Source organism: Sceloporus undulatus, chromosome 3 (assembly GCF_019175285.1).
Source record: "Sceloporus undulatus isolate JIND9_A2432 ecotype Alabama chromosome 3, SceUnd_v1.1, whole genome shotgun sequence".
NCBI lineage: Eukaryota > Metazoa > Chordata > Lepidosauria > Squamata > Phrynosomatidae > Sceloporus > Sceloporus undulatus.
In genome coordinates this window covers 200,587,621-200,603,000 of record NC_056524.1, presented here as the reverse complement: position 1 = coordinate 200,603,000, position 15,380 = coordinate 200,587,621, and the positions used below count along the sequence as shown (strand labels likewise).

The 15,380-nt window shown below is 40.0% G+C and overlaps 1 protein-coding gene across 3 annotated transcripts in view; it reads left to right on the top strand.

Annotated features, from left to right (window-relative positions):
- Positions 1–10,596, top strand: part of TRUB1 (TruB pseudouridine synthase family member 1) — a 41,798-nt gene extending 31,202 nt beyond the window's left edge. For 2 of the 3 annotated variants that reach the window (XM_042460423.1, XM_042460421.1), the window contains 4 exons: positions 468–540; positions 2,198–2,337; positions 5,233–5,289; positions 8,669–10,596. In XM_042460423.1, coding sequence (XP_042316357.1) covers positions 468–540; positions 2,198–2,337; positions 5,233–5,289; positions 8,669–8,883 — 485 coding nt within the window. In that variant the 3' untranslated portion in view covers positions 8,884–10,596. The remainder of the gene's footprint in view (positions 1–467; positions 541–2,197; positions 2,338–5,232; positions 5,290–8,668) is intronic. The other variant, XM_042460422.1, reaches the window with a different exon arrangement.
- The last annotated feature ends 4,784 nt before the right edge of the window (positions 10,597–15,380 follow it).

The window sequence follows — 15,380 nt, the reverse complement described above, 5'->3', positions numbered from 1 at the left end:
ACAAGAGAAGAATATATACATCCATACTGTTGAGTCCTACTTAACTTCTGGAAAAACTGCCTGGCTTTTTCAGGACTGAACTAGAGATGATGACTAGCCCTGACACTATCTGAAATGTTCCAGATTGACTTCTGCTAATCTCTTACAACTCTTGGTATATTGCAGTAGTTGCAAACTGCTATAATATCTCAACTACAAACTGCACAGATCTTGAGACAATAAGCAACAAAAACTACAGCCTACATTTTAATTCTCACTCATCTATCCTTATACTCTTATCAGAGTATGTCTTGAAGAGGTTTTTTGTTTGTTTGTTTGTTTGTTTGTTTGTTTGTTTGTTTGGCTTTAATATAAAATCCACAATAGTACTACTGGTTGTTTCTTTACACCGCTGTGAAATATTTAGAGTTGCTGTATGACAGACCAATACTGAAGTACACATGTGAATGCTTTCTCCTTTCTGACAGATCAGATAACAAAAGACGATCTTGAGAATGTCCTGCAGAAGTTCACAGGGAACATCATGCAGATTCCCCCACTGTAAGTATTCTGATTTAATAACCAACTACTGTATCTTGTTGGAAAACTCGCTTGCAAAAGTTAATTCTGCTGGCAGTAAAAAATGACCTCCATATGGCAGAAAGCTGGCAGGACAAGGCAGCTTGAAAATGAATGAATTGACTTGACAGACTTAGCGCCAAGAGTGACATTGACTTGAATGGTACATGCAAATGGCCCTTGTTGGCTATTTTGGACTGCATTTCAAGATGCTTGTTGATCATCATTGAAGCAAATGTTTATATTGTCGTGAATATCTATGACATTCGTTGGACAATGTTGCTGTTTGTAAGACATAGATATACCAAAAGCAGACTGTTCTGAATGAAGGTGGCATTCCTTCCTGAATGGAAGTTAGAGTGACACCATCTTATACACTGATAACCCATTCTTTGCATTGCCAAAGAGTGCAAAGTGTGCTTGACAAGGGAATGATGCAGATCTTGCTTGCTTGCCATTATTACCAGTTTCATTATGACTCTCCATCACAATGGGTCACACCCTTCTAGGGAAGTAGAGAGGGATATGGTAGCTTTAGTTGAGGCTTGAGGATATCAGGTAGAGGTGTGAGGCTTTGCTTGATATCTCTTTTCTCACTGTTATTTGGTTAGCATATCTGAACAAAGATATCAGAAATCTATTGATGGGAGTGGCACTGAAGGCTGAAATGATAACATTAGAAGGGAGAGCATTACAGTGCCCTGGGGTCTGACATAGCAAAAAGCACTGTGACGTGTGCAGTACTCTTATTTTAATAGCTCAGAATTAGTACCTGAAACTAACCCTCTAGTCTAGAAGGAACAACTCTAATCCTTGTAATTGAAGATAAAAAGGAAAAAATATAGTGTCTCATGCACAGTTCTTTCTGTGCTTACTTCTACTGAGGGCAGCACAGCAAGGGAGTATATAGAGGAATAGTTCAGAGTCCAATCCAAAGGTCACACAATACCAGTCAGTCAGTCACAGCAAAGGGCTGAGGCAAGAGCATAGTCACAAGGCAAGTCCAGGGGTCAGATAACCAGAGTCATGAACCAAAGAGCAAGGAACACAGGAACAACAAGGTTGCAAGACTGGTTGTCAGCTGTAAAGAATATCTGCAGCTGGAGATCTTTTAAAAGGTCTCTGCTTATCTCAGCTGAAATCTTTTAGCTCTCCTCCTGGCTTCTAGCTTGGAAGAACGCCTCAAAGACTCCTTGACTTGTCTTCACTCCACAGGCCCTAGCACCTGCAGCCTAGAGTCCATAGTGTCTGTTTTTCCCTCTGCGGCTTTTTGAGCCTCCTTTGAGACTGCCCCTGTCTCAGCCTCCTCTATGTCTTCAGAATCTGAGTCCTCTGACTGTGCCTCTAAGTCTGGCCCAGGGCAGTTCATGACACTTTCCTGCTTTCCCAAGCTATAAATTCAGCCATAGTAACAGTATTAATTCAGCCATAGTAACATAGTATTTATGTATATTATTATTCTCTACCTACAGTATCAGGATTTGTCTTTGATTAGTTCAGGTAGCTCTCATTATTTTACTAAATATATTCAGAAGCAACACAAGTGCAAAAATTAAGGCACATGAATTACTTTCAGATCATCTTAAGTTGGTTTTCTCATGAAATTACTAGTATCCTCATGTGTGCTCTTTTCAATCAGCTATTCTGCCTTGAAGAAAGATGGACAGAGACTGTCAACTCTCGTTAAGAAAGGAGAATTTGTAGAAACAAAGCCTGCCAGGCCAGTTGTGGTCTACAATCTCACCCTAAGAAACTTCAAGCCACCCTTGTTCACGCTTGGTAAGGATCAAAAGCATGGAATAGTTGTCTTGCTTGCTTGATCAGTTACTTCCATTTTTCCTCTGATCTGGTATCAGTTCATCTTGTCTTCATACTTGTAGAAAACAATACTTTCCATTGATATGCATTAAAATGGGAATTTAACCTCTGCACCATGGCCCTAATGCAACTGCAGGCAGCCCCTGTCCAGTCCACAAAGGGTCCAGGGGGTTTTCTGCAGGGGGTGTCCTTATTACACTTCATTGACGTTTTCTCAAATTGGATCATAGAGGAAGAGTGAAAATAACAGCCGTAGTTTGCCTTGCCCTGCCCTGCCATGCCTTCTCCAGTTGGGGAACACCATGGTGTAGGGAATAATCCCTATTATTATCTCTGGTCAGATAAGTGTGGGAAGCTTTACTAACCTGGTCTCCCACACCTTGATGGGGAAAAGCACAAGGCAGGCAAAGCCTCCCAGATGCATGTGTACAATTGTTTGAATGTGTAAAGTGAGGAGGGAGCAAAGCTCTTGAGCTGGTGCCAGGAAAGCTCACTGGAGTGCCATGAGTTCCATGTGCATGGCTCTGTTCCTTTCCTCCCTGCCTTCCCCCTTATAAGGAAGTCTGTCTATGCCAGTTAGGAAAAGGCAAAGGCAGATCCCTCAGAACCCTGCACCTAGGAAGCTTTTCACATCAGGGACATGGATACACGCCTGATATCCATTTGGAACAGAGGTCAGGGAGCTGGCATGCAAGACTAGTTTATCATCCCAGCTTTAGGAGAGGCACAGAGCCTAAAAACTTCTTCCTCCATGCAAAATTGCAGAAATCCATCTACCATATACACTTGACTACAGGTCAAGAAATTTTAGTCAAAAATTACCCATAAAAACCTGGGTCAACTTACTTGTGGGTCAGTTTCATCAGAGTTGAGGCCAGCCCACCCAGTTGAAGGGAGGAGGAAGAAAGACGAAGCTGAGGTTATCGAAAAGGCCTGAGAGCCCACTTGAAGTTGGAACAAAATTGTTGGGTTGCTTATTGATGATCCTCTTTTTCAATTCCCCCAGCAGCCCAATCTGAAGTTATTGCATTAATAGAAACATAGTTTCCAAGTTGATGGAAGTAATAGTCTCCCTATATTCTGCACTGATCATGCTTCATTTGGAGTTCTTAGTACAGTTCTGAGTGCCTCATTTTAAGGATATAGAGCAAGTTTAGAGAAGGGCAACGAGAATGATAAAAGAATAAATCATGTGAGAAGAGATTGAAGGAGCTGGGCATGTTCAGCTTGGTAAAGAGAAGATTGTAGGGTGATGTCATTGCACTCTTTAAATACTTGACACAAAGAGGAGGGTACTGGCCTGTTCTCTGCTGTCTCAGAGGGTAGAACTAGGTCTAATGCTTTGAAGATATGGGAGAGTAGATTACCACTGAATATTAGAAGGAGCTTCTTGGTGGTGAGAGCAGCTCTCAGTTGCATAGAGAGGTGGTGAGGTCTCTGTCTGTGGATGTCCTCAGAAAGAGGCTGGACAATGACCCATGGGATCCCTTCCAACTCTATGATTCTAACCCTGATGTCACTTCACTTGAATTATTTAATTTAAAGAAATCATATCATGCTTTTTTCCATTGAGCTCAAGGCAGAATACACAGCTTTTCTCCTCCCTACATTATCTTCACCACAGCCCTATAAGAGTGGTCAAGCTGAGAGAGAATGGCTAGCTCAAGGTCATCCAGTGAATGTCATGGCTCAGTGGAGACTCTCACCACTAGACCATGGTAACTCTTGGCATCAATGAAATATGAAAAACCTTTATGCAACTTAGAGCAAACTAGAGTCAGTCATGTATTGCTATTGCTAAATGAAGTTCTGTTTCTCAGAGCTCAAGTATGAAGTACTGCAAAAGTCCTGGGGCTTGGAGATCCATGTAGACCCATCACAAGCTGCAATCTTATGGCCATAGGAGAAACAAGAGGCTGCATTGTAGATCAGGGTGGGAATCCTTTGGTCATCTATCTGTTTGGGTCCTACAGCTCCCATCTACCTCATCTAGGGTAGCTAGTGGTTGAAGATCATTTGAGAATATTTATGACAATATACCTGAATTCTCCATATCTTGTTAAAATAGAACAAGTAACAAGACCACATGTAAAGTCTCTCCAGCCTTGGAAGCAACAGGGATTCTGGCAAAATAATCTGTTTTTCAACCTATGTAAAAAGGGTGTTTTGGTGGCTTATCTTATGTATAGGCTGGGGTGGAGTTCATTGTCATCAATCAAAAGTAAACAACTTTACATTGTAAATGTAGCATAAACACTAGTTTGTAAAGCTTGCCATGTATCTTGCACTTTGGTTTGGCAGGCTGAATGTACAAATTGTCTTTCAGTAGACTGTGTAATTTCATTGCTTGGATGATTTGCAACAGTTTACAGTGGGCAGGGTGGCAAATGAGATGTCAATTTTAAAATGTCTTGACCCCTTGCTTGGTTATGTATGCTGGGCACAGACTTCTTAAGTTCACTCAGTGGTTTATAACATTCATGGTTTGTTTTTGCCAGCACGTTAAAACAACTCTTGTTTTTTCCCCCATCACCAGTAGACAAATATTATGACCTCATGTGGCATCTTTTTCCTTTCTGCTTTAAACAAAGGGCTTGAACTACTTACTGATATCCTGAAGCTAGTAGTTATAAGGTGAATGATAGACGAAGTGGTGCATTCTATTTCTGTTTGCTTTTTTCTCTTCACTGGCTTCACAATCTCACCCGCACATATGTTATCAGGATGAATAATTTATATTACAACCCATAAATATTTTAATCACTCTCTTGTTTGCATAGTGCACTTTTACATTTCTATGTAAAATAGATTTTTGTACTTCACTGGCAATTTACCGTGTCGCTGTTAACGTTCCAGATGTTGAATGTGGAGGTGGCTTTTATGTCAGAAGCTTGGTCAACGACATTGGGAGAGGTAGGCACATAGACAAAGCACATTATTCTGGGAGTGTATGCTCCTGTTGATAGAGGGCAACTTTGGCATTCAGCATCTCTGGCTGCCAATTGTATGGGTTAAGGCTCTTGCACTTTTTCCTGTGGTTGTGGCTTTAATGCACTTAGTAGCACTTACTGGTAATAAACTTGAGTGAACCGGCCATAAAAGGAATCCTGTGGGGGCAGTACTAACGTGGTGAATCATCCTCAATAATAGGAGGATAGAATAAGAACTGTCTTTTTCCTGCAAGCCAATCAGATAAGAAAGGGCAAACCTACACAGAATCATAGAATCAAGGACTATCAACTCCATGCCAGGCAGGAATCCACATCAAAGCACCCCTGACAGATAGATGCTTCTTTTCTATAAAGTTTATGGTGATGATTCATGGTTAAATCCAGTATTAAGTCTCAACTAGAGTAGACCCGCTGAAATGAATGAGGCTTGTTTGTCACCACTGCTTATGTAAGTCCCATTCATTTCAGTGTGCATACTCTTGTTGAGATTAACAATAGATTTAACCAGTTTGTTGATCCCAGCATTTATAAAGCCCAATCTCAAACATAATGTAATTACTCAATCTAGATTTTGGCCCCTTTTTGCAACCACATAATTTAATTCACTTTCTGACATAATTAATGTTTTTTTAAGGAATTTTATATGATTGTACTTCATCCAGCATGATCACTGTAAATATACAAAGGGATCTTGTAGCTCCTTTGAGACTAACTGAAGGAAAGAAGCTGGTAGCTTGAGTGTTCGTAGAAGTTTGTGTCCTCATGCAGCTGAGGAGGTAAACTCAGGTCTATGAAGGCTCAGGCAACCCGCTTCTTTCTTTCAGTTAGTCTCAAAGGTGCTACAAAATCCCTTTGCATACTTATTTTCTAGACTAACATGGCCATGTCTTTGAATGATCACTGTAAGGCAGACACATTGCCTACCTAGGTCAACCATTTTAACCTCTAAGCTACTTGAGATTTTTTCCTGCACAGCTGTATTCCAGTAGCTGTGCGCTGAGAACTGGTGTTGATTCCGGACTCTCTTTGGACAATACCTGAGTTAGCCCTATTCAGGTGTTCAAAAAAGGTCTTACTACACAACCAAGGGAAAGAGTCTGTTAGCTTAGCTCTACCTTCCCCCATCAAGATGTTGAGTGCATGAAAAGTGACAGCTCTGAAGAAGAGAGCCCTTTCCATACATGGAGATTCTCCGTGTGAACCAGAATCATGGAAAATCTGAGTTCTCTCTCATGGAGACTCTGCATGAATACATCAAAGCAATCCAGAACCATTGCTTTTTCACACAGTAAAAAAAAATAGCAGAGGTGGGGGAGGCTAACACATGTTCTTTCATGTTGATTAAATCTTGAATAATGTCAATAGTAACTCACGTCTGTGGCAATTGGGTAAGAGGCAGAAGGCTTTCTGTGGGTGCTGTTTATTTTTAAAAGAGATTGGGGAAAAGCTATGCACAACTGTCTATAGGTTGTGGTTTGCTCTTAAATTAGCCTTGTCCTAAAACACTTGTGGGTAATTGAGATGTTTTTGCCTCAAATTGGCCAAAATATCATATGGGACTGGCAAAGGTTTTGACTTCGTAGATTTTCATCTGATTTATACCTAAAGGATGCTAGACTGTATTCAGGAATAACTCCTGGTCCAGAAGTATGGACTAGGACTTTGGGAGACCAGGAGTCAAATCCCTGTTCAGACATGGAAATATATTTCGGCAAGCCACACAGGAGCTATATAGACCGGCCTGAAAGGCTGACCTGGGGGCAGAGTCAGGGTGCAGCGTCTTGACAACACAAGCCCGAGTCCACCCCCCAGTATGTCCTGACGCCACACACCGCTCCAGACAGTACAAAGCATCATGATGCACCTCTGGCGCTGCATCCAGATGATGTAGCAGCGAAGGGATGCAATACAGCTACGCAGAGGCAGCTATGGTGCCCTCTAGAGGCTGGATTGGAGCCATGGTGTTAAGTTGGCGCAGCCCTGAGCCGGCTACAGAAGGGGCAACTGTATGTTGCCCCTTCAGGGCTGTATGTTCAGCCCCTCACTTAGCCTTGGAGGGGGGCAAAAGCAAACCCACTCCGAACAAATCTAGCCAAGAAAATCTTGTGATAATTTCACCGTAAAGTCATTGTAAATCAGAAACAACTTTAAAGTACAGAACAACAACAGTGGCTTTGGTTAATTATGATGTAGAAGAAGGGATGGAGACCATTTTGCAGGCTGCTCTTTAGCCACCCCTGTAATAAAGTGTGCACCATAGCAAGAGGATGAGTGCTTTTTTCTTATGCTTCATTTGCATGAGGGTGGGTTCAAAATGTTCCATATGTATTATTTTGTTGTAATACTGCAATTGTGGACAACAGGTAGCTTTCCAGATATTTTTGGATATTATCTCTCATATTTTCTCACAATTGATTATGCTGGCTAAGACGGTTGCAATCCAACAGCATTCGAAAGCTACATATATCTGTTCTTTCTTTACAAGCAACCATGCAATGTAGATCAGTATTAGACCCCCTTGTTACAGAAAGGATAGAATAGGGAAACTGCATTGAGAACAATGTTTTCCTCATGCACACTAATGCATTCATGGCAAAAGAAGGACAAATCAGGGACTTCCATGATTTTGAGTCAGTATACTGAACTTACCTTTGAGCAGAAATGTATGTGTCTTTAAAATAATGGCTTGGGTTCAGATTTAGTTGTGCTTAGAATAGACCCTTTGACAGCAATGATGCAGGTTAGTGATGACTAAATTAAATTCCATTCAAAGACATAGCTATGCTAATCTGGAAAATCAGTATGCGAAGAGATCTTTTAGCACCTAACTGAAAGAAAGAAGCTGGTAGCATGAGCTTTTGTAGACTTAAGTCTACTTCCTCAGATGCATGGGGTGGAATGGAGGGTCCAGGGACAGACTTACACAAGCAGGCTGTGTGTGAGAATGGCAATAGAAATGCAAAATGCACCTCATCTCCATATCCACAAAGTTTTCCATTTTTATTGCCATTTTCATGCCCAGCATGCTTATATAAGTCTGTCCCTGGACACTCTACTTCTCTCCATGCATCTGAGGAAATTGACTCAAGTCTATGGAAGCTCATGCTACCAGCTTCTTTCTTTCAGTTAGTCTCAAGGGTGCTAAGTTCTATTCATTCAACCGGTTCTGCTCTGGGCATGTCTAGGACAGGCTCCAAGTCATTGTGTGCCACCATGTTGAGTGTAAGACACATTTAAGGATATTACTTATCTTTTGCATTGACATGCTGTTTCAAATCCTGTGAAATGTTGATGTGCCTTTTCAGGTCTGTGTTTTTGTTTCCTTTCTTTTAATGCTGTAGAGCTGTCTTCCTGTGCCACCGTACGGGAGCTGACCCGGACCAAACAGGGGCCATTTACGCTGGAAGAGCATGCTCTTTCTGAGGACAAATGGACAATTGATGAAATTGGCCAATCCCTGGAGCGTTGCATGCTGCTTCTTCAGGCAGAACCATCTCGTAAAAAATTAAAGACAGAGCTGTCTGAAGAACACACTCTGAGCTGTGAAGATAAGTGATAAGTCAGGTCAAGGGAAAAGACTGAATGACTGAGATGTTTTAAGATTGCTCCGGGATTGTCTTGTCTTCCCCTGTAAATTTACAATCCTGCGCGTGGAGGATGACAAATTACAATGTAATGGAAACAGTACCTTTCTATCTCTCCTGCTTGTGTTGAGAGACATAAGATGTCCAGCATTTATTTCTTCCCATAATGTCTGTGTCACATTGTGAACGTATTTGTCAGGGAAGCAGAGTCATCACTATACCCTTGAATGGAGCTTACAGGACATTGTTTCTTTAATTTGATCTTAGTTCCATGTTTGTGCAGGTACTTGTTCTCTGCTTTTCAAAACAAATAAAACAGTTAGAAATGTTAAACTGGAATAAAAAGAATTCATAAGAAGAATATGGCAAATAGTGCAATAAATAGTGCAATGATTGGACACAGGATTCCAGTAATGATGACAGGTCTTGGAACAGTGTATTTGAGACATACAAAAGTTCTTTTTACTTAGAACTATCACAATTTTCAGGTAATGCATGGACATGTAGTTATATTTATACACTTACATGGAACTACTTCACTTTTCTTACTTCCAGTCATCATTCCTAGGTCTGAGGGTATTAATAACATTCATGTGTGTTTCATAGAGAGAGCCAAGGTGATGTAGTGATTTGAGTGAAGTACTACAACTCTGGAGACTGAGGGTCAATTCCCTGCTTGGCCATGGAAACCCACACACTCTCAGTCCCAGAAATCCCCATGATAGGTTTTCCTTAGCATCACCATAAGTTGGAAATAACTTAAAGGCATACAACAACAACGTTTGATAGAATGAATGCAAAATATTTTAATTTGAATGTGTGCACATATCTCTTAAAAACATTTTTAATGGGAACTCTGATCTCTCCCTAATCATCCTATCTGTGTATCTGTAAGGGATTCATAGTATTGTTCTTCTTTATATACAAGCACACCTCCATTAACAAATCTGCTGTCAAAGAAGCTCCTTTTTACAAAATCTTTTTACACCTGCCCAGCCCCCTTTATATCCTGATCTATCTAGGTAGATTTTTTTAGCAGCATCAGCATTGGGAAGATAGTAAAAGAAGCGTAGAGAGACAGACTTCAGATCAGGTTGTAGCAACATGTCTGCAGTAATAAATGCAATAAAGAACTGGGAAAGAATAGGGTTCTGCTCTAGCCAATCCTACTGAAGCTTTGTGTGCCCTGCCTACAGCAGGTAAGATAAACAGCAGCTTCATCCAGAATCCCTTCCAGACATGTTTGAACAACAAAACAGAAAGAAAAGGGGAGATCAGTTTGCTTAAAATGTACCAACAGCATGTTCAAAACATTGACCATCTATGCTTGGCCATCAAAACAGAAAGAATAAGAGGGAGGGGGGAAGGAAGCTGGTGAAATAAAAGGTCACCTTGGGAAAGAAACTTTCAAGTGGTCTCTTGAAGATTCAAAATGATTTTGTTTACTGATGTTAGGCTTAACTTACATGGTTGTTTCATTTCAAATGGCCATATTAATTTTCAGTGAAACATTTTCTGAAACATATTGAATTGCTCATCTGTTTTGTGGTGCAGAAACCTATCCTTAAGCCCTGGTGGCGCAGTGGTTAAATGCCTGTACTGCAGCCACTCACTCAAAGCCATAAAGTTGCGAGTTCAAGACCAGCAAAAGGGCTCAAGCTCGACTCAGGCTTGCATCCTTCCGAGGTGGCTAAAATGAGTACCCAGACTGTTGGGGGCAAATTAGCTTACAGTTGTAAACCGCTTAGACACTGCTTAGGCGATATGAAGCGGTATATACATGAAGCTTGTTTGTTTTTTAATCTTTAAATTTAAAATTGAAAACATTTTTTTTCACATATGATCTTTTGTTGTTAATTTCAAAGCCCCAGCAGCCAATCCCTGTTTTTATGTTGTGGATTAATACTTTTGGTAACATATGGGTATTCAGTTAACTGGTCTAAGGCAGAAATACTGCTAGTGGTATCAAGATGGATTCTAGAGTATTTAAGGCTAGATATTGCCCGAATTCTATTCATATGAATAATATTAATATAAACAAGCTACTAAAAGATATTGCACAAGATTTAGAGAGATGGGCAGGCTTAAAGTTGAGTCTGTGGGGTAAAATAAACATGATTAAAATGAATTTAATTGTTTGTTATTTGTAGAATTTATCTACTTAGTTTTTTGTGGTTTTTTTGGGCTATGTAGCCATGTTCTAGAAGATTTTATTCCTGACGTTTCGCCAGCATCTGTGGCTGTCATCTTCAGAGAATGCTTGCTTGGAAAGGAGTTGGGTACAAATATACTGTGTGACTTGGGAATACTGTTTGAAAACACTGAAATTCTGGACCATGCCAACAACTACCATGTCAGGATGCACAGGGAAGCCATTGAAATCCACAAACACCTGGACAATTTCAACAGGAAAGAGGAAACCCTTAAAGTAAACAAGGTTTGGCTACCAGTCTTGAAATAAGGAATCTCCCAGGGTCAGGGGCTTGCCAGCAGACAATGAGCACTATTCAAGCAGACACTAATCCTCCTTTGTAGACCCTCCCACCCTGAGGCCTGTCATTAGCAACAGAACAAGACACATGCAAATCACTCCTGCCTTCCCAGGTCACACAAAACCCACAAAAAACTATGGATGCCAGCCATGAAAGCCTTCAACTTCACATCTACTTATAGCCTGCAGGTATTTTCAAAAACTAAATTCATTCATTGTTCAGGAGATTTTGGAGAGCTCATCTAGAATTTCAATGGACAGGATGCAAATTTCTAAAGAGGGAGGGTTCAGCTTTCCAGACTTCTTGCATACCACTGGGCATGACTGTTATCTAAATGTTGGACATACCCACCTAAAGAAAGTAATCCATCATGGTCAGCCTTAGAGCATTGCTGGCACTTCTATTCAAATAGATAGTACTTGGTCCTCATTTTATTTTTAAAAAGTGCAGTATTTTGCCAACAGTTATAGCAGTTACAAGTGTGTGGCAAATATTGTCATGTCAATTACAATTGGACCCATATGCTCATTCCAAATTGACCTTATGGGGGAATCCATATCTGAAAATCAGTAAGGGTTCATTTTTATGGAAGGTGTGAGCAGATAATGGGATTCTTACCTTAAATCAGATACTCCTTATCCATGAATTTTTTTTATCCACAGATTTAACCACCCATGGCATAAAAATACTGGAAAAACATAAATTCCAAAAAAGCAAACCATGATTTTGCCATTTTACTATGCTATTATATTTATTTATTTATTTCTATTTCATTTGTATGCCACCTTTCTCCCAGAAGGGACCCAAGGCAGATTTAATCGAATTTGAGCACCCACGGCTTTTGGTATCCATGGAGGGTCCTGGAACCAAACTCTAGCGGATACCAGGACAGGTCCGGCCCCAGGGTAACAACACTTTGGTAGAGAATCTTGATTCATCCAAGATGAAGACCAGCAATGTAAAAAAACCATGATTACATAGAGCCAGTAGGCTTGTTGAATTAGCATGTCGAGATTGATGGTTCAATAATCTATGCAAGTGTACCTCTGGATTTAATGACTGTGGTTTCCAGTGGCTTTCCTTTCCAAAGAACTGACATGTACAATGCAATACTCTAGCTACTTCTGCAAGAATTTTCTCTTCCTTTGGCCAAATATGTTTTAAATTCTCAGTGCATTTTATCATTAGTTGTCCTCTGTATTTTAGTGTAATCCAAAAATAGACATTAATGCATTGTTAATCATCTCTGGTTCAGTGCTGCTATTTTCCAATATATTTTTTTCTTTGGCAATGTCTTCTAAATTATCATAATATTCTTGGCATGAATGATAGTGGCAGAATCTGACACCTTCAGGTAAGATGCAGTCAGCATACTATATCAAATAATGGTGATTAATAAGCATTCTGGGCAATAGCCAATACTAAAGAGCAACAGAATTGGATCTGAGAATAACTACAGGGAGTGTGAACCCATTTTAAACCACTGCCAAGTTGCTTACTTTTGCACTTTTTTGTCACTTAAGATTTGGGCTGGTATTTTAAACTAGTTTGATCTGTCCTGGAAAATGTGTGTGTTGAAGGTTGAGACACACATCTTAGTACATTGTGGCTGCTCCTTCCATTATGCTGTTGCCTGTTTCTAAATGCTTGTCTTGGGCCCTAATTCTTCACATTCTTGAAGAATCTGTCAACTGCTTATAGTCCTAACTATTGACTGGGTCTAAATATGTGCATATCCAAGAACAAAAAAACATTTGGGCCACAGTTCTTAACATTGACTAGTAAGCAAAAAATAAAAAGAAAGAAAAAAAAGGGGGGGACCCAAGAAAAATTAAATTAAACTCACAGACATTTCTCCCACTTCACTGCTTTTGCACCTTCTTATGGGACTGGATATAGGAGAACTATTATAACACCTACATATTATAACAATGTATAAACCCTTGGGAAAATGATGTTGTAACAGGTTTAGTAGCTGTTTTCCAACTAATTTATAATTTTTCAATAAAGTGGATATTGATGCCTCTCCATATGTTGCAAACATTAAGAAACTATTCAGGTTATGTGACCAATAAGCATATGCAGGTACATCATCCTTACTTCTTACTAAGTAGAAGTGGAAACATTTTATTTTAATGTAAAGCAGCTTCAGTTGTAACATGAGCAGTGGCTTCAAGGTCCAGTTCCAAACATACCATTACTTTTAATTGGACACATGAATAACATGAGGTCTGCAATTAAACAGTATATCCCTCCACCCCCCCCCCCAAAAAAAAAAAGTATTCTGCGAGGCACAAAGAATGAATTCTGATGGGGCACAGACTCTTGTTGGGATAGAAAAGAAGTTGAGTTTGCTTAACTTACAAGCTGTATAAATGATGTGTCAGGTGGGTAGAATTTTTGTTGTCTGAAACAGAATCCACCTAATACTGGATTTAATTATGTAGAGCAGCTAACTGCATGCCACCACAATATTGATAGATGTAGCATCTTTTGTTGTAATTTAGAAAACACGTCTGGGGTGACCTTGTATTGCTGATAAATGTTGTTGCATGTATTTTTTAAAACATTGGCAGGCATCCTGAATTACAATGGTGTAACTCAGACCTATGCCATCACAACTCACTATTTTCATTGCTGAATTCAGACCTAGCTGTATTAATCTGGTAAACTGGTATGCAGAAGGATCATGTAGCACCTTTGAGACGATGTTTATCACACTATGCTCTTAAAGAGGTACTATTCCAGTGTGACTCCTCTAGCTGCCTCCTGTTGCATGCTGGGATTGGCAGTTTTAAGGAGGGGTATTTAGAATTCTCAGGCAGAGAAGTTCAGTACCCATGTTCTTTATGGCTTTAAAGTTTAATTCCAGGTCAAGTCAAATGCAGAGGTTTTAAAACATATATAAACTAGCTTGCATATTGAGACAATATGGAGAGCTTGGGAAATGAAGAAATCATTTGCCTGCCAACCCTCCAGTCACCTCTCAACTCTTTTCTTTAAGAAACTGCAGGTGGGAATAGCACTGGAAGAGCCATCGGGAAGGATAGAGTGGTTTCCCTTTGCCTCTCCATCCATGTCAAGATCAGAGAACAGTAACGTTTGGAAAAACTCCAAGGTTTTGTTTGTTTTTTAAAGTATAATGGGGAGTTGGGGAGGGTCAAACACTTCAAGAGGACCACAGGTTCCAGAATCCTGTTGTACTTTAACCAGAGTTTCAGAAACATAAAGCCCACAATACAGATTTCAGTTCCCAGCAGCATTAACCCAGATCTGCTATGTTTGATGTGGCACAGCCTCCAATGTACACTGAGCCCAGCTGGCTTTGGCTTTCTAAACTTGGTAAATAGCATTGGACATTCTTTCTCTATCCTGCTATAATAAGCCAAACAGTGGCACAGCAGTATTATTATTATTATTATTATTATTATTATTATTATTATTATTATTTTACATACATCAGAAACAATCTCTGTCACATCTCTAGTCGGAAGCTTTCAAACAGTACTGCTGAAAAAGATCTTGTAGAGCCCATGAAAAGCTTTGGCTGTCACAGTAAGTGACAATTGACTGCATGGATCAATGATGGGACTGTGCTTCAGTCATTTTAGGTTTGTAGCGAACATTTCTTAAAACGAGATGGCAAGTCAGGTTGATTGTACAACTGGCTTGACCTAAAATGATTTTTGCCTAGCAACTATTTACAGTGCTGCATATATAATCTATCTTTTCCTACTCTATTGTTTAAAACATGTTGTTAACTGTTTAAAAAGCAGTGTATAGTTATTGAAATAACTAGTTATTTGTCTGGTCATTGCTACCAAAATGCCCTCAGCTGACAATGTATTTGAAAGGTTGATTTACATAAAGAAGACTTCATTCACATTTCATTTGAAATTTCATAGATTCCTCAGTGTGGGGTTTCCCCCCCCCCTAAATGGTCAAGGACACTATAGCTCTCTTGAGTCTAGTGTCTA